This window comes from Clinocottus analis, unplaced genomic scaffold (assembly GCF_023055335.1).
Source record: "Clinocottus analis isolate CAN_PGR_092001 unplaced genomic scaffold, fCliAna1.0.p SCAF_13, whole genome shotgun sequence".
In the NCBI taxonomy this organism is placed as follows: domain Eukaryota; kingdom Metazoa; phylum Chordata; class Actinopteri; order Perciformes; family Cottidae; genus Clinocottus; species Clinocottus analis.
In genome coordinates, this window is record NW_027175854.1 from 15,069,968 (window position 1) to 15,089,972 (window position 20,005).

Genomic DNA, 20,005 nt, shown 5'->3' on the forward strand with positions numbered 1-20,005 from the left:
TCCAAAAAAATAAGTAATTGGAGCTTCAAATGTTTCAGTATATTGAATCCCTGCTCCCTAGACTTTGGGTAATGTCTACAAATAGGCACCACTATAAGCTTTTTATTTGTTTTTTCTAAGCAGTATATATTTCACTATAGACTGAGATGAACAAAGGCTTCCCAGTTGCTCAACATTTTGTCAGAAGTTGCCCTCTAACGTTGCTGTGAAACCGTGAACACAAACCACCGACAACGTGGGTCCACTGTGTTCACACTTTCAGATATAAAAAGCGTTTTCATCTTATCTTCACACTTTGTATCACAAAAGGAGCGAGAGGAAAGAAGAGAACTCTGCTACATTGTTGCCAACACAGCACTTTTTTTTTTTTTTTTTTGAAAGACCAGCCGGCGCTTCATTTCCTTTGCCATGCACTCTGTGTTATTGCAATTACCGTCAACCGATGGCCGAAAAAAGGGGGGACGTCACCCTCAGCATAAATGTCTATTTTGCTTTTGGAGACAGTTCAGGGATCCAGCCGCGTAATGACAGTTTTCATATTTACCGTTTGAAGTTGTTCCCAGAGAGAGAAAACCCTCGAGTCGCACAGGAAGTGTTTTGTTTCCATGTTTGCGGACGCATTAACATGTGTTTGTTTGGGACGATTAGGAGAAGAACCAGGTTGTTAGTAGATGCAGAGATGGCCACCACTCCTTGGGAAAATAAAAATCAAACATCACACGAACAGAACATATTCGTCAACACTGAGATTTGCTGAGACGATGATGTCATTGCGGTCGGTTTCACTTCTGTAAAACAATAGTTTTCTTCTCTTCTAGAGAGCCATCAACTGACATGAACTTTAATTGAACATATGAAGCCAATTACAAAGGCCTCGGCCGATGTCTAGTCTTGGTCTTGGTCTTGGTCTGGTCTAGTCTTGGTCTTGGTCTTGGTCTTGGTCTAGTCTTGGACTTGTCGCCATCTCGATACACTCTGGTCTTGGTTTTGGTGGTCTTGCATGGCAGTAAGCTTTGCTGATGCACACCAAATTCATCCGTCATCTTGGAGACGCATTGCTCACACGGTAAACCGCCAGAAGTAACCACCAAGATACTAGTCAGTGTAGTATTTTCTGTAGTAGTAATGTAGTAGTTCTGACACCTAAAACATGATTTTGCTGGACATTAAAGAGATGTACGGCGCTCTGCGTGTCGCACTGCGAGCTGAGCGACGGCAGAGAAAGGGACAGAGGAAGGACGAGCTTCCTGCCTTTGTATCCTGTGTATTGCTGACAGAGCTTTTTTTTTTTTTGGAGACAAGCTCCTCAGGAGCCAGATAACTGACGAGCCGAGAGTCAGTTTTCACCCGGCGGCCACCAACTGCTGGAATAAATCGTTTTCATACCCTCCGTTAAAACGTTTACTATCATCAGACTCGCTTAGATTTGCAGAAACCCAAGAAAAGAAATGTGCGGTAATGTTGCTGCGTTTTCAGAATTAGGCCCTCTGATTGCACAGTATGTCAAATGAGCTCCAAGGTTACAGTTATATAATTCATATTGTGTTGCTGTGTGCCTTTTCACACATCATAGCAACAATATGCAAACACCGCACATAATAAAAACAAAGTTTCTCGTCAGCGACGCATCTCTCCGGTCCTGCATCACTGCCCGATGACGTGAGGTTGAAAGGATGGTTCCCTTTTCTTCAACATGTAATTCATTGCCAGTTTAGATGGGTGCGCCTGCCCCCCCCCCCCCCCCCTCCCACACACACACCAGAGCAACCGCACACTTCCATACAGGAGGACATCTTGGATGCTACTTATGCTACTCGTGTAAAGAACACCTTTAGTGGGAAAAGGCCGGGACTACAGACGGCACAAGTCAGCACATGCACGTTAGAGGGTTTTATTTTCGTGATAGAACGCTGACGGAGGCTAACTAGCTCCTTCCCCTTGCGTGTATTACAGGAAGGCCGCTATCCAAACATGCAGCATTACAGGGCGTGAATCCTGGAACACCGGCTGCCACCGCAACCAGAGCCTCCTAGCCACTTATCCTCCAGTCCATAATTGAAGGTAGTTTTAGATTTTATCCTCTCTGCTCCTTTAACTCCTCGACTGACTCCACCGCTCTTGACCCTTTCTAGCCTGAGAACACAGCATTGATCAGTGGGGTTGGGGGTGGGGAGAAGGGCAGGAAGCAACGTCGTCACATTCAGGCCGGGTGCATGATGACAAAGTCTATATGTCGTAGGTAAATTACAGTAAAGCCAGGCTGTTCCACAAGTGTTTCCACACACTACCCCCTGCCCTCTTCCTATATAGGAAGTCTTTCTACTCAGGAGAAATATTGGCCAAGCACCTCACCTACCCTCTGGTTTCCTGAGAGAGCTGAGAGGAAACTGCAAAATGTTGTAAAAGTGGTGACCTCGGCACATATTTGTGCCTCTCCAGCGTGCCGCGACCACGGAAAGAACCGGGGACAGGTCCCACCTCCCCAAGATTGACTTTGGACACATCGGGGAAATAGTGTGTTTATTCAAGTCAGCAGAAAGTAGCTCGTCAGCATGCTGAATGCTACAGAACGTAACATCAGACGGATAAGAGCAGATGATTTGCTTTCCGTGAATAATGATTCACCGGGTCATGCATGATTGGCTCATTTCATCATAATCCCTAATAAATACACTTTCATCCGTCTCCACTGAGAAGTGAACACTGCACTTCTCTATACACACACTGCACTCCCTCCTCCTGCAGACCGAAGTAGTGCAGAGTCAGCAGAAGCCTCTCAGATCACATGACAGATCTTTAGGTGCAGTTGTGTAGAGCTTCCTGCGTGTTGTGCAACGCTTGTTTTGATATCGTTCGTTAAAGGGAAACAGTGTTTGGCTTGTCGGGGAGAGAGAAGTTAGTGCAAGTGCATTTTGAGTAAATTGTTCTAGTCCCCATGTGGCATGTCTCACATGATCAGTGTGTGAACCTCAGACAAGGACACAACCTCTGCTCCGTGTTGCCATCTTGTGGACGAAGAGTCGCACTGCAGAAAACTGCGCAGCCACAATCTAATTGGTCAGTTTTCCCCCAGTGTTTCCCCACGGTGACCTCAATGTGCATGTCAGCCTCTTTCAATATTTGCTCTGCTTTCTGGGAACCTGCAGGAATGATTGCATAAAACTGGAAAAGCCGAAATAAACTAAATGGACTTTATTCTACTTAGTTATTTAGGGTTTTGAGAATGCGTCTCATTCTCAAAACACTCAAGAAATTTACAATATTATGTACTTGCCGATATTGATACTTGTTTTTTACATCCAAGTCTTATATAATGTAGTTATATAAGCAACTTTATTAATAATTACAATTATGAATAACTTCTGAATATATATATATATATATATATATATATATATATATATATATATATATATATATATATATATATATATATATATATAAATATAATTCAAACAAACACTTTGAACCTTGGTAATCTCTGGAGTTTCCGAGCTCTGAGTCAATACGGTTTCACCTTAAATCCAAACTATTGACTTTGACGCGGTCCTCTTGCAGTTGAACACTCATTGACAGAGATTTGTTTAAAAGACACGACAGACACACACACACACACTCACACACGACAGCATTTGTCTCTCTGGAGGTTCACCATGAGGACCGATGCTGCTCTCCGGCTGGGCTTCTGCAGCCTCTGTCTCACTGTGACGCTGCTCGGGAACGTAATGTACGTATGTGACCTTCATTTAGGCAACAGCAAGGGCCTTGTCTTCATGTCACTCACTGAGGATTTAGTGCATCTCTTTAATATATATATATATATATATATATATATATATATATATATATATATATATATATATATATATATATACACACATGTGCATTTCAGGGGAGAGGAACTTCCCGATCCTCCGGCTGTGAACTGTGTTTTCAGCCGCTGGTCCGAGTGGAGCTCGTGTGACGCCTGCACGAGCATCAGAGTGAGTCCATGAAAACTGTAATAAGTGATCAAAAAACTCAATAATCCACTGATTCTCATCCCGATACAGGACTATAGTGAGCACGAGGCGAGCTGCAAAAAGTACAGGTTGTAAGTTTGTAAATAAAACAAGAACAAAAAATAGCTTATTAACTTGAATTATTTACTCATTTGATCCTATTTTATCCATTTAAATTTGATCTAAAATGTTGATGCTTCAACAACTGAGTAATTGAGAATGTTTTTGTTTTTTTTAAATAAAGCACTTAAACCCAGTCAGAATGAATAAAAGAGAGGTAACTTCAGTCACACTACATGTATTAAATAGACTGTAAATCCATAAAGATGCCATCTAAATGTTATTTTTGTGACAATCAAGTAACAGAATGAACGTTTTTCAAGGTTGCAGACGATAGTTTACCATATAAACGTGTTTCCTCTGTTTCTCTGCCTTCGACGCTCAGTACAAGTGTGATGTCCTGTGTGATGTCATCCTCAGAGGCGTTCCCGCAGTGTGGAAGTGTTCGGGCAGTTCGGGGGCGCGTCGTGCCAGGGGTCGCTCGGGGACCGGGAGTTCTGCCAGACGGACGCTGAATGCCAGCGGCCGCCTCGGCCTCAGTGCTCCGAATCAGAGTTCCAGTGCCAGTCAGGTATATATCAGCTTCACATCCACACTAATACTGAGCTTCTCATTGTGCTTTCCCACCTGCTTTGCCCCTGTTAGAGTCACTTTGGGCTCATTTATGTTTTGTTTTTGTGTTTCTTTAACTTCTGTACAGCACTTTGTGACCTCCTGTTTGTGATGAGTGCAATATAAGTATACTTTACTTATTATGTTCAAACAATCCACACAGATGCGTTTCTGCACTAAAAAGTTGGACTTGATACTTAAGATCTTCCCCTATAATCTTTCTCTCAAATGGACAAATTTTGGGGTTTTATTTTTTAAACTTAGTTACAAGGCTGCAAGTGTCTCTCTCTCTCTCTCTCTCTCTCTCTCTCTCTCTCTCTCTCTCTCTCTCTCTCTCTCACAGACATATACAGGTTTTTGTGTACTAAAAGGACACGTTTATTGCATCCTTAGAGGGACACCCCTTTCCAAGTTGTGTTGAATATCAAAAAAATCTATTTTGAGTTATACAGCAACAATCTCACTTCAAATCTTGAATACACAAAACACAACTCAGAACACAACAACCTGAAACCATGCGTCATTAAGAGGACAGTAGATAATTGGAAGCATAAGCCCCGCCCATGACACAAAGGTGAACTGTCAGGACTAATCAAATTTGAGAGGACAGTAATCTTCCTCTACTTACTCAAACACATTTTGGGGTTTTATTTTTCAATAAAGGCTGCAGATCTCTCTCTCTCTCTCTCTCTCTCTCTCTCTCTCTCTCTCTCTCTCTCTCTCTCTCTCTCTCTCTCTCTCTCTCTCTCTCTCTCTCTCTCTCTCTCTCTCTCTCTCTCTCTCTCTCTCTCTCTCTCTCTCTCTCTCTCTCTCTCTCTCTCTCTCTCTCTCTCTCTCTCACACTTGTTTTTTTGGTTAATAACTTTGGTCTCTACGCAGGTTCTTGCACCAACAAGAGGTTACAGTGCAACGGGGACTACGACTGCGAGGACGGATCTGACGAAGACTGCGATCCTCGTCAGCCGCCGTGCGGTTCGGTTTTCCTGGATAACAATGAACTAGGCCGGACGGCAGGATACGGGTGAGAACGAGTTATTAAAGACACTAAATCCAATTGGGGGCGGGAGGGTCAAAGAGTCGGAAATATGAAATGGAGGCTTTGTCACGAGCGGGACAGGGTGCTGCGTTGTGACCAACATACAGCAAGGCAGCACACTCAGAGGACACGCTTTCTCAGTTTATCTCAGATTTAGTTTTCCTCTGAACCCCGAAAACCCGTCATTATTACCATTCCAACGGTACCTGAACACATCGCGTGTGACAAACCTTTGAATTTTAGTGAGCATAATACTGCATATCGTCTTCAAAGTACCCTCCGTCTCCATGCACCAGAATCAACATCTTGGGTTCGGACCCTCGGATCAACCCGTTCAACAACGACTTCTTCAACGGGAGGTGCTCGCGGATCAGGAACCCGTACACTCTGAAGAACGACCGGCTTCCCTGGAACGTCGGCGTGCTCAATTATCAGGTCAGCGCAAACCATCAACCATCCGTTTCTATTCCCATTTTGTGTGTGTTAAAATGATGAGGAACAAGCCTTCCCTTTTGTGTTTCCAGACTAAAGTGGAGGAAACCATCTCCAGAGAGATCTACGAGGACACACACAGCCTCCTGAGGGAGCTGATGAAGGAGACAAGTGTCAAAGTCGCCACCGGACTTTCCTTCAAGTTCCTCACGAGTGAGCCGACCATGGCCGATTCGGCCAACCACTCCGTAAAGATTGGCTTGAAGCACGAACAAGAGAAAAAAACAATGATCAAGGAGGTCTCAGAGTTTTCCACTGTTAAGGTAAAAACAGCATGGACAACATGGCGTCTGGCTCACATGAGTCTGCACTGACTAACGCTCTTGCTCTTGCAGAACAAGAGCTTCATGCGGGTGAAGGGCACGGTGCAGCTGAGCGTCTACAGGATGCGCTCTCGGGAACTCAAAACGGCCGACGAATTCCTGGAGCACGTCGCGTTTTTGCCCGTGCAGTACGAGAAGGGGATTTATTTCGCCTTCCTGGAGGACTACGGGACCCACTACACCAAAAACGGGAGGACCGGCGGCGAATACGAGCTGATCTACGTCCTCAACCAAGACACCATCAAGTCCAAAAGTACGTGTCCGCGGTGGGGTCTCTCTTTTTCAAATTGCTCACTCTGAAGTCGCTCTCATCATTTTCTGCCCTTTTCATCGCAGATCTGACGGAGAGAAAGATTCAAGACTGCGTCAAGGTCGGCATTACGTCAGATATCGGAGGCTCCGGCTTGTCCGATCTGCACGCGAAACGGGAAGGATGCGATGACGTGAACAACAAACAAGACTGTGGGTTTTCCCTGTTTTTACCTGATCACACTAAACAGCTCGGTGCAGATATTTCCAAGTTTATCAGATGGACGTGAGGTTTGGTTGGATCAATCCTCTCTAGCGCTTCCTGGCCATGAAAAGATTCCCTTGTAGCATTTTGTAGATATTTCATTCTGAAGTAGACAAAGCTGCACAAGTTCCAGCCATAAAAAAATAGGCTTTTTTGTAGGTTATCTTTTGTAGGTTGTGAGTTGTTGTAAGTTGTTTTTCTTAAATAGTTTTTAGTACGTTGTTTTTTGTACTTAGTTTTACGTACGTAGTTGTTCGTAAGTTGTTTTTCATACGTAGTTTTTCGTACATGGTTTTTCGTACGTTGTTTTTCGTACGTTGTTTTTTTGTACGTTGTTTTTCGTACGTTTTTCACAGGTTGTCTTTTAGAGGTTGTTTTCCTTCTTGTTTCCCAAGGTTTCTTTACTTAGGTTGTCTTTCGTAGTTTTGATTTTCGTAGGGTTTTTTTGTTGGATGTTTTCCGTAAGTTGTGTTTCATAGGTTTTCTTTCGTAGTTTTTTCATGTAGGTTTTTTAAATAGTTTTTTTCCGTAGGTTGTCTTTCGTAAGTTGTTTTTCGTAGTTTCTTTTCATAGGTTGTTTTGCATAGGTTGTCTGTAGTTGGAATGCCAGACGTGACCAGCTTGAACTGTGGAAGACTGCATTAAGATAGACTTGCAAAAAAAAGTACAACCATTGTGCAAAGATACTGAGTAGTCACCGTGAGGTTTCCAGCAACGTTTCCATGTGCAAAGTCCCTGAAGGTTTCCCTCTGTTGCTGCACAGTCGGGGTTCACGGCAAAGCGACGGTGGACAAGGTGATGACGTCAGTCAAAGGAGGCACTACGGAGAGCGCTGTGGCCATGCAGGCCAAACTGGATAAGGACGGAGTGATGGACATCGCCACGTATCAGAACTGGGTCCGGACCGTCTCAGACGCCCCGGCGCTGCTCCACAGTGAGGTAAAGCGCAGAGCATCTCTGGAGTGCCGTCAAATTTGGTGCAGACATGAATTCTTATATTGATTTGATGATTTCTTATAACGTCGGTGACTCATGTTCTGTTTTCACATTCCAGCCAGTGAAATAATGTTTGTTATACGTTTTTTTCTCTGCAGCCGGAGCCCATCTACATGTTGATTCCATTGGACATACCGGACGCTAACTCCAGGATACTCAACCTGAAGCGGGCCACGGAGGACTACGTGGCGGAGTACAACGTGTGCAAGTGCAGCCCGTGTCACAACGGAGGCACTCTGGCTCTGCTGGACGGGAAGTGCATGTGTTTGTGCTCGCACCTGTACGAGGGCATGGCCTGCCAGAACTACAAGGGCGATAAAGCTCAGAACCCAGGTCAGAGTGAACGCATCAAAAACATGGAGGATAACATCATGCCTGCAAGGCCTTCCCTATTACTTTAACTCTCGTTTTTGTTTTTTTGACAATGTGTTGCAGGTACAAGACCTACAGTCCATCAGGAAGGTAACTGGTCCTGCTGGTCCAGCTGGTCCGTCTGCAGCGGAGCCAAGCGCACCAGAACCCGCGGCTGCAACACAGCCGGGCTCCTGGGGGCCACGTGTAGAGGAGACACCAGCAGTGAGGAGCACTGCTAGGAGGATGCAGGACGTCTTTGACAACACACACACACACACACACACACACACACACACACACACACACACACACACACACACACACACACACACACACACACACGCTCACGCTCACACACGTCTGAAAGATAGAACTCAATGGATTGAATGTCGTGCACATCTTTGGAGAACAGCGCCATCTTGAGGTCAGGAATAGATAATGCAGTTTTTTCACATGTAGATGGATTTTATTTTTATTTTTTAAATTGATGACGTTTAAGTATATATGTACACATGTGGATTTACCAATAATAAGATCTGGCAAACTTTAACAACTAGTATCATGCATAAAGTGCATAATTTAAATAAAGATGTGTTGCCTGTAATACTTTGATGTTTGCATTCCATCAACACCAGTACTGATTTAAGAGCCTGAGCGCCATAAATTCTTTTCATTTTGCAATTTCGAAATAAGACAAACTGAAAGGGAATGACTATAAAAAAACATCATGTCCTGTTTTAAAGGTGCAATGTGTCAGAAACAGGGGGCAGCATTTCTCCTCTGCTGCGTCCATGCAACTCAAATGTTACACTCATGAGTATCGGGGGAAAAATCTGGAAAAAACTCTGACCGCATGTGATGTGTTTTCCAATTGAAGAACCAATTGAAAAGGGTTCTTTAATTAACCGTTTTACCTTTAGATTCTTCAAAGAACCAGAAATAGTGCCTTAATTTACATTTTGTTTAAGGTTCTTTGATGCACCTTTTTTTTAAAGTTCTTTCAATAACTACTTAAGAAAATGGTTCTTTAAAGAACCGCGGTTTGAAAGGTTCTTCGAGGAAACAGAGAGAGAGCCATTTTCTAAAGTTATTTGAGGAACCAGAAACACTGCATTAACTAACCTTTTTTTGAAGGTTCTTTGAGACAACTTTATATGTTATTTGAAGAACTATTTAAGGGCACGGTTCTTTAAAGAACCCTGGTGAAAAAGGTTCTTTGTGGAACCAGAAATGGTTCTTCTATGCCGTCGTTCTGAAGGAACCATTTTCGGTTCCTGGTGGCATCTTCATCTTTCTGTGTGCAAAGTGTAAATAACACTGATATGTTAAAATTGTAATAAAACAAAAGTAGCAGAAAAGATAAAATGATGACTAGCGGAATTAGCATGCTCATAAACTCATAAACGTCTTTGACATAACGGCAACAATGTAACTAATGAAACAACATGATCATGTTAATTGTATGTGGCGTTTAAAAAAAATGTATTCCGGCAAAATCTTACACATCACACCTTTTTAAAATGATGGATCGGTGTAACTTTCAGCTCCAGAAACAACACATTTCTTGCGTTAGAATAGTGAGGGCCGAAGTGTGTATTAACGGGCTCATAACTCATCTTTAAAGGGCAGCAACACATTCCAGCTGGAGCAGCAAACGAGAACCAGATGAGCAGAGAACCTAAAGGCGTCGCACACACACACCACAGAAAGAGATACACTACATGTGTGTGTGCGTTGTGTTTCACGTGCACTGATCCTGAAAGAGTGTTCGCACATGTTCACGAACTCATGAATGTTCTGAAGGCGTTGCATCAGGTGTTGTGTTTGAGGACATGAGCTTTTAAACTCCTCAAGTGGAAACAAAGGAAAATGTAACACAACCAGGTCCAGTGTGTCTGCTTTAGGATGACAATACAATATTTACATGTGTGCATGGGATGGATTTACATGGCTAGATAGATAGATAGAAATAATATATACAACAAAACAGCACAGCATACTAATTTAGAAAGTGCAAAAATGCAAAATATATGCAGTGTTTATGAAGTGTATAGAAGTATGGACAGTGACTAACAATCAATTCAATTAATGTAAATAATAAAATGTCTGCTGAGACGAAGGCTCCATCATCTTTCTTGCTCTCACGCTGGTGGATTTGCTTTCACGACGAGCAGAAGAAGGATCACAGCAGCTCAGCCCTGCAGCCTGCAGCTTCCATGTTTGCTCACGGCTTCAGTCCTTTAGTCCTTTAGTCCTTTAGTCCTTTAGCGGCTGCACGCTGCAGCTCCTCATGCCGGAGGAGGCCTCGCTGAGCAAACAGCAGCCGTTGCACCGCTGCACAGCACTCAGGAATGTGCACAGACCTGCAAAGTGTTGATTTGGGCACTTGTTCCCAATCCCTACATGCTGTTATTAAAGGTGTCTGATACTGAGCCCTAGATGTTATTTTAAAACCATTTACAGTTCTGAGTAAAGGAAACAGAGCACATAGGATATCGTTTAGGACTTTGAGAATGTGTTTACAGATGACCTGAGCAGCTACTTTTGTAAATATCGCCTCCTGTCATCACTAAAATAGAAAGTTTAAGTCTAGTGCGTGTGTGTGTGTGTGTGTGTGTGTGTGTGTGTGTAGTGGGGGGTGATGAATGCATACTTGAGAGGTAACCACTGGGGGTGGTACCCTCTGGCCTTTAGGATGTCAGCATAATGGAGTAAAACTTTGGGACCTTATTGAGCTCCGGGGAGACCCCATTCAGGCCGGACAGCAACCCGGCCTCAAGCCTTTATCTTAGCCTAAAATGTTTTGTTCTTTCTTCAGCCTCCAACAGAACAGTTAGCACAAAATAATGAACCCCTCTTCACCGATAGACTGCCCAATTCTCTTCTTCTTTTTTTAACTAATATTTATTCATACTACAAAAACTGGAGGAGCGATCTTCAAATGAGGAAAACCTCTCCAAAGATGAACAGGATTGTATAACATTGCATGTGATTTTAGTTTATTTGTCAAATACATTTCATTATGTGGAAGAACATTTGCCAATCTGGGAGAAAAAAAGCATCTCAGAATCAAATCTGAATAGAGATTATTTTGTTGTAAATGAACGAAAACACGCTGAGCGTTCAGCTGGATGCCGATAAAAAAACACGTTTGAGGCGCTTTTTTTCGAGGCGTAAACAAGTCCAGAGGGAGAAAAAGGGAATAAATAGGTTGACCAACGGAGCAGTTAATTGTCCTTCATAACAACTTAAACCCAGAGTTATTTACTCCGCGTGGTGTTTCCCACTAGAAAGTGAATTTAAGGCTTTTCAAAACCCGGGACCTTTTGTCGTCTCGTCTCATAAACACATAGTCGTCGCTCTCAATGGAGGAGAGGTGAGGGATATTTTTTTTTGGAACAAAAGCCCTTAGAAGGGTGTGAAAGGCGCCCCCTTCGCACTGCTAAACGCCTGGACGCAGTCGGGAGGCCTCCACCCCTCCTTCATCCCTCCCTCCATCCCTCCAGCCCCACTTCCCCGGGTCACTAAAGGCATTGAAGTCGTCAGAGGGCTGCTACGGCAGATTACTCCACACAGCTGTCCCAGCACCGTGGAAATGAAGTTATGCCCCTTGTCAGCTATGTTTTGTCAAGTATCCCCCCCCCCCTTCCACCTCCCTCTCTCCCTCCTACCTCCAGGGGAGGACAATCCCTCCGGTGGAGGAAAGCCACCCGATTGGTTGATTAAATATTCCCTCCGTGCGTCATTATTCACAAAGGCTTAAAATCCCTGACATTCAACCCAAGTGCAGCCCCTTTGCAGGCCGCTCCCTTCCCCCCACCAAGCCCTCAATCATAAATCAACCCCTCCTCCACCTTTCCCACCTCTCTCTCTCTCTCTCTCTCACTCTAAAAGCTCAGGGTGCTGCCTTGATCAATCCCCCCCCCTTTTCCCCAAAAAAACCTTCCAATTATTGTGGGTCACTGAAGTTTACTTTTCCAGCAAAGTTTGTTTATTGTTCGTCAAAACTGAACCGAAACCAAAATCTCTCAATATGTTAAAGTTTTTTTTTAAATAGTACGGAAGAACATAATGTCCACTTTTAGAAGATACAAGTTGTAAAACTCACTTTTTCTTAATTCAAAAACACTCAAAAGTGTTTTTCAAAGTTGACACCTTGTCTTCTGTGATGTTTAGGTTTGGTGAGACTGAGGGGAAGTCAAAAAAAACATTTAGAATGATATAAAGCAGAAACATCTAAACATTTGGTATGCATTTCCTTGATAAATAGTAAATAAGAAATCCAATTGAAAGTCAGACTACAGGACAAGCAACAGGAACTTCGTCACCCTTCAAACAGATGAATCTATATTTCATATAATGGTGATCCGTTCTTTTTCTTCCGACCTCGTTTCAGAAACGTCAGACTTATTCAAAGAAAATGACTTATCAACATGGTTCTTACGGTCATAGAAAACCTGGAAAAGTCATGACATTTTTGAAAAAATGTTATTTCCAAGTCTGGAAAAGTCCTTCAAAAAAAATGAAAATCCCAAAAGTTTTTGTTAAAGTCCTGTAAATGTGATACATTCATGGGTTCATGACGTTCATTTACGCTGAGTTTAAAATAATTAATATGCTTTGAAAAGAAAAATATAGGCAGGCATACATACATTGTGTGAGAGTTAGTGCCATCTGGTGGCGAGGTTGCAGATTGCAACCAGCGGAATAGCCGCTCCTCTCTGAGGCAACGGCACCGCCGGGTTTGGACTCGGCTAACGTGAACGCGTGGACGGCCCTCTCCAGAACCAGTGCCTGATTTGTCTGTTCAAGGCCACTGTTGATGTAAGGCGGTTCAAAATGGTGGACTCTGTGAAGAGAACCTCCTGTAGATATGAAGGGCTCATTTTTATTTGCCGACATAAAAACACACTGGCTCTTGGCTTTCAGGGGATTCAACATGACGAAAACAGTTCTAACAGAATATTATACGTCTTTTATTCTAACAGACGTGGCTCCTTTAAGGTCACACAAAGCATTTCTCTTCATTCATGTTTTTAAAATAGGCTCAACACAAGTTCCACTGGGACTTTAGTCGTAAGGGAGTTGTTGCTTTGCTAATGCAGAAAAGAACAGACCCAAAAACTTTTGTTTACAAAACCAAACTTCAGTGTTGTTTTATACTGACGTCCTGCAGGGAAATAATGATTTGCATTCAATGAAGAGAAGACATATAAAGACATGTAATCCAGCTAAAGTAAGACTTCTCCTTAGCGTACCCTAGAGGAGGCGGAGCTTAGGACGGGGCCGCCCTGAGCAGCAGTTTGAGTTATGATGAGGCAATTTTAATGATGTTCCCGATCCCTGCACCGAAAGCCTTTCTGTTTCGGCACGGAACAAAAAAAACAAAACACACACAACATTCCTATTTTTCCTCCAGTGAGTAAAGTTAATTGAAAACATTTCAGGGGGAAAGTTTGGCCCGAGGGCCCCGTATGAAAACGCATCCCTTCATTATCCTCAACAATGATTTTAAAAAAAGAAAAAGGCATTACAATTATTAATGGTGGGAGCGAAGACCGTCGCTCTTAAAGTGACAGCGGCAGGCTTTTCCTCTCGTAACAAAAGGCCTCCACCGCATCACTTTGTGGGCTTTTAATTTTTCACAATTGCTGCCATTGTTGTCTTTTTTAGAAGACTGTTTAAAGCCCAATGATAGCTTATGTTTTTGTTTATCTAGTTGACGTCATATTGTATAAGCAAGAGTTTAAAACTATGAAAATATTATACCCTATAGCTTAACTTTAGGGCATCAAACCCTGTTTTCCAAAAATCCGAATTAATATACCCGTACTCAGATTATCTCCTCAACCACAAGGCCTATTTGAATAACTAATTATGTATAATGTACAGAAACCCCTTGGGAACATATATAATAAGTTCATATATGTGTTCCTGGTGTATTGGTTTATGATAATACACAGAAAAGGAACAAAAAAATATATATTTTGCACAAAAAATTAATAAAAAGTTGTATTTTCTCATCTTAACTATACTTGCTATACATGAACACATAGCACAGCTCTGTATGTTGAGAGTATCTGTGTGAAGTCTGAGTGAAGTTAAGTATTTTTAATAATTATATCTAGATAGAGAAGTTATCAAAGAGCACATCGAGCTCGTTGCACAGATGAATGCATCAGCTGGAGGTGGGCCGAGTAATAAAGCTGAACTTTCTCACATAACTCCTCTGGCTCTGGGACAGCCGACCCCTCGTGCTCCCCCGCTCCCTGAAAGAGGTGACAGAGTGAATGAAGTGCCCCCGCATTGTGCCGCTGCACCATTGTGTGTCTTGCATCTCCATAATAGAGGTGCCACTCGACTTCTCTTCCAATCAATGGGCCGGAGGGCCCATCTCTTTCCCCCTGAAAAGCAACATGGCCGCCATCAATAGTGTTCAAGAGCCATTATCACAAGTGTAGGAGGAGGACACTGGCTTTTTAAAAAAAAAGTAAGTTTAGAGAGCTCGACTGTCTCAGCAGACGCAGCCGGCACCGTCGATGTAAACACACATCCTAATAATCGGATCGGGACACTGTTGTCTTCTAAAAAAACTGTCTGAACATTTGTGTCGTATAAAAGTACTTTTTTTTTATTCCTCTGCAGCCGCTGTGAGGAAATGTTTTGCATGTTGGAACAACTGTGCAGATTAAAGGGAATCACGGTGAGCCGGCTCAGCTTTCAAACTGTTGATTTAGAAAGCAAAAAGTCTCTTAAAGGTGATTTATAAATACTTTAAAGCAATTAAAATACCATTTTTAAATAGTTCAAAGGCTCATATTCTACTCTGAGTAGTATTTAATACTTAAATAATGTATCTCAGAGAAGAGCTGTGACTGGAAAGGAATCCTTTTAGCAAAGTGTCCATCTGACGATATATAGAGCTTCAAATATACACAAAGTTGACGTAGACGTAATAATCATGACAAACACATTTTGACCTTTTTAAATGATTCATGTAATCTGAGGTACTTATATTTACCACAAAAAAGAACAGATCACTGTACAGCAATTGTTCTCTGCGCTTTTAATCAATACATGAAGCTCGCAACTATTTACAAAAAAGGGGTTTAAAATGTAAAGACACTTTCCAAATGACTCATTTAGAAACTGCTTTTTATTTACTGTGAGAGTGTGTTGTGCGGCTAATACCTCCACACACACACACACACACACATCTTGTGTCTTTTGTGGAGACTTCTAACAAACACACGGGGTGAGGATAAACAAACGCACCGAGCTGCTCCTCGACTCCATTTGTGCTGCAAATCCCCCGAGAGGAGGAGGAGGAGGAGGCGGCACTTCTTCCTCTGCCTGTTTGAACAGTTTTACTCTAAACCTCGAGCAAACATCCATGTGTACAAGGTCAAGTGTATCACTCCTGCGTCTCCTCATGGGGGGGAGACACACGTCAGTGGCTTACGTCAACTTTTTGGCTTTTAATGAACAGCTTGTGGGTTAAAGTCTCTGCAGCTGATAGCAGAGAAGAGCTTTCCCAGCATGCAGCTGATACCCATCACCGGGGGGAACTGGGTCCAGTTTTTAAGACTTTTAGGCTTTTAGGATCAGTTTCCCTTGACACAGCGACAGAGCGGGACTCATCTATTCACACAGTGCAAATCTTTTAATCACTCATAAAGATATATATTCTGACAAAAATAAAATTTGATACAATATACTGTACAATCTATCTTTACATAGCTGGCATACAAAAACAAAACAAATGGGCTCCTTCTGCATGATCAGATGATGAAATGTAACATTTGAAGTGTGTGTGTGCAGATTCGGAAAGTTTAGTGTTGAATTTAAAAGGACGAAACCAAAAGTCTGATAACAAGAAAGCAAACAGATGAGTTCATGTTTGACTCCACAAACAGTCTCCAGCTGCTTCCTTCAGCTTTTTTTTCAGATAAATTTGGTTAAAACCAAAATGGTGGTCAGGGCGCTCAGCGCAGTGTGACGCGGCGCGGAGGCACCGGATTCCTCCGCGTACCGGTAGTCCTCCTGGTCCGTGTAGTCGTCGTCGGAGTCCTCCTCCGCGTCCGAGAAGCCGCCGCCGCTGCCCGCGAGCCTGTCACCCGCGTCCGAGCAGAAGGTCTTCATGCTGACCTTGATGTACTCGCAGATGTTCCTCTCCGTGCCGTCGCACTCGCATGTGTCCAGCTGCTGCGCCTTCGGGATGGAGCGCATGCCGGCGATCACCCGGCGGCAGCCGTCAGAGCACCGCTCCCCGCCGAACAGCTTCCGGCACTGGAACAAGTAGTCCCGCATGGCCGAGCTGCACGGCTGGTCCAGCTCGCACTGCCGCCGGGCCTCCGTGCAGCCCACGGTGCTGGTGCGCGGCAGGCACGGCTCGATGGCCTGCTTGGTGGCCCTGCAGACCGGGTCCAGGGCGCAGTCGCAGTCCTCCAGCGCCGGGCCGCTGCGCGTGCGGTTGAGCTGAATGAGGGAGGAGATGCAGTGGCTCGGGCACGTATTGTAGTCCCCGCTGAGGACGGACGCGCAGGCGTAGAGGTACTGGTCGTACGCGTAGTGGCACTCGGGCTCTCCGTGGCACTTCAGGATGGCTTTCCAGCAGACCAGCTGACGGCTGTGAGTCGGGGACGCGACGCACAAGCCGACGATGAGCGTCAGCACGCCGCCGAGCAAACCCGCCGCGCGACCCATCAATATGGCACGACTCGCCATTTCCAGGAAGAAAGACTCTTCAGAAAGTTAGACTTCATGGGGGCTTCCGCGGGTCCGTCGCGCTGCGTGCACACAACGTCCCTCCGAGATGGTTTCATATCCTGTCACAGCTGGAGACAGAGCGGGGAGGAGGAAGAGGAGGAGGAGGAGGAGAGAGACCATAACATGCCAGTCGCGTTACGGCCGAAAAAAGTTTTCAAGAGTTGCGGGGGAAAAAGTTTCCCCAGTCCTCGCCAGTCCCTGTCCGGGTGAGGAGACTTCGCGTGTTTCTGACCTCCCGGCACCCGTAAAGACGCGTTACGGCTGTTCTAAACGGGCCTCCAAAACTTTTCCACACACATAAAAAGAAGAAGCAGATATCCTTGTTCCCTTAAGCCACTCATCCGCTTCCACCTCCGTCCCGCATCCACTGGAGCTGCCCCGCGCTGTGCTGCGGGCTGCGGGGCGGGGCGGGGCGGGGGGCTCGCTATGGTTCGTGCGTGGACCCGCTCCCATTGGTCCGAAACGCGGCGGAGATTCAGTCGTCACACGCGGGCCGTGACGTGTTTGTATGCGGAAGTAAAAAAAGAAAAAAAAGGAGAAAAAAGGAACTTCAATTTATTGCCTTATTAAATAATTACCTAAAACGTAAATGTATGCACCCATTTGTGTTTGGGAACACACATTACAGTTTAGATCTGTTCATAGAGGTTCAAGGTGTTTTATTTGTGCACGTATAGACCAACAGTCCACATTGGACACACACTATAATAAGAAATAAACACATAAAATATAGAAACACTACATGTGGACTACAATGTGGAAAAGTAGAAGATATTTTTTAATAAAAGTACTAATAACACATTGTAAAATGTTACTTATGTTTAAATCCATATAATACGTATCCAAATGTACTTAAAGTGGCCAACAGCCATTATGACTTGTTATATTATTTGTTTATAGATTTTTTAACGTACAAGCCTCATTTTAATTTTGCAGCTGGTACACAAGTCTTATCTTCATTGAATACATTATGTTCAATAATGTATAATAATATGGAGTGTGGTGGAAGTATAAAGTAGCAGAAAGTCCTCCAGTAAAGCACCTGTAAGCTGTACTTATATTGATACTCTGTTACTTTCCATCACTGGTTTTCTCCCAGTATGAACCGTCTTGCTGTCGCAGGCTCATTCTCTTTGAATGCCTCCTCACACCTCACACACCGAGAGCTGTCGTGTACGTAATGAGGCTCGTCTTCTCTGGAGAACACTAGCATTGTGTTGCCTCGATGGCAGCGACGACACGACGTGTATACCCATGAACACGGCACATGTGCATCCCCCCGCGCCCCCCAAAAAAGGCTTGTCAGCTTGGTGGTTTAAGACCTTTGGTTTCCAGTCAAGGAGCCGGGAAAGCACCGGAGAAGTAGAAGAGATAAAAACACATTTGGCTTTTTTTTAAATTTTATTGCAGTGTGAAATCCTAACGGCCCCCGCTACCTTTTGGTCAGGGTGTTTCCTCTTTTCCTTATAATAACACTTAACACGAGGGGAGGAAAAAAAGAAAAAGAGTGTGAAGGGGAATAACAACTTCAGCCGTGTCAACAAACAGCGAGCGTGAAGCCACTTGGAGAGAAAACAGAGCGTGTCCCCCCGTAGCCACTCAGTCGTTTGGGATCGCCTGACCCCTGCCACATCACCACACGATGACCACAAAGATCTGGCAGCTCTCGGGGGGGCCTCAAACCCCCATCCCTCCTCCCCGATTCCAATTAGAGAGATTAGACAGGAGTCAAGACAAGTGCAGAAGAGTTTGTTAGCCAAACAACCCAAAACAGCCTACACACACACACACACACGCACACACACACACACACACCCTCCTCCTCCTCCAGCTGGCATACCAGAGCAACAGGAGGACTGCAGACTCACTTTAGAGCGACATCAAAGTGGAAGGTTAGAGAAAGCCCAAATGGCGGACTGCTCCGAGGGTCTGCATGAACTCCAAAGAGCCTGACATCAGCCCCGTATGAGCTATGTCTCTCCAGAGGACGCCAATATTCAACTTATATACAACAACAAAAAACTTCTGTGCAAAGGTCTGAGTGACCCTTCGTAGAGAGACACGCACTCCCGTGCCCAAAGACGTTTTTTCTTCTTCTTCCTGACAGCCCCAAACTAAAAGAACACACCCTGGCCCTCAAAGTTTAATTTCCCTTTCTTTTTTTTTAAAGAAAGGAGTTCATAACACACAGCAGAAGCACAATCCCATTGGTGTTGGATGGCGGCCAGATGAGAACAACGGCCGGATTGAGCGGAGCCAGTAGCTCTGTGATGGAGCAGGCAGCTGCTCTCCCCCAAACTGAGCCTCTTAAATTACTCTTCTACATCGCCCAGATCCTTCCAAAACTCCTCAGGTTAGTTCCGAGGGGAAAAAAGTGTAGTTTTTGCATTTCTTAGCCATACATTTATTTTCAAGAGGCGCAACCCCACGTACGCGTCCTGTAGGCCGAGTACATGCATGCGGTTGTTCACGGCAACGTGCACACGACAGTGTTTCCAGAATTGGAATGCGGGTTTCCCGAGAGCAGATTTGTAAATACTCATGCAGAGACAGACACGCTCTTCAGTTCGTCGCCACTGCTGTCAGAAGTCATTACGCACAAGCTGCACCGCCAGAACAATTCACTGAACTCTGCATTCAAGTGCTTTCAAGCCCGTAGAGAGGCAGAGAGAGGCAGAGAGAGAGAGAGGGAGAGAGAGAGAGAGAGAGAGGGAGAGAGAGAGAGAGGGAGAGGGGGAGGAAAATGAGTCGATATTAAAAAGCTGCCAAGTGTTTTTCTGCCTGCATTCTTTCATTTCTCTGTGGTTCATGGAAACTTCTCACATATCTGTCTTAAGACATGCTCAAT

The 20,005-nt window shown here is 44.3% G+C and overlaps 2 protein-coding genes across 2 annotated transcripts; one reads left to right on the plus strand and one right to left on the minus strand.

The window, feature by feature from the left end:
- Positions 1–3,653: 3,653 nt before the first annotated feature.
- c9 (complement component 9) lies at positions 3,654–8,645 on the plus strand. Its single transcript, XM_068574314.1, has 11 exons — positions 3,654–3,735; positions 3,877–3,983; positions 4,482–4,632; positions 5,553–5,694; positions 6,006–6,144; positions 6,234–6,464; positions 6,537–6,777; positions 6,861–6,986; positions 7,802–7,977; positions 8,133–8,367; positions 8,470–8,645. Exons 1-11 carry the CDS (start codon positions 3,654–3,656, stop codon positions 8,625–8,627), a joined length of 1,788 nt encoding a protein of 595 aa, XP_068430415.1. The 3' UTR covers positions 8,628–8,645.
- A 7,180-nt stretch (positions 8,646–15,825) lies between these two features.
- Positions 15,826–17,510, minus strand: gas1b (growth arrest-specific 1b). The gene has a single exon (XM_068574544.1). The coding sequence runs from the start codon at positions 17,113–17,115 to the stop codon at positions 16,333–16,335; it is 783 nt and encodes a 260-aa protein (XP_068430645.1). The 5' UTR covers positions 17,116–17,510; the 3' UTR covers positions 15,826–16,332.
- Positions 17,511–20,005: the final 2,495 nt, after the last annotated feature.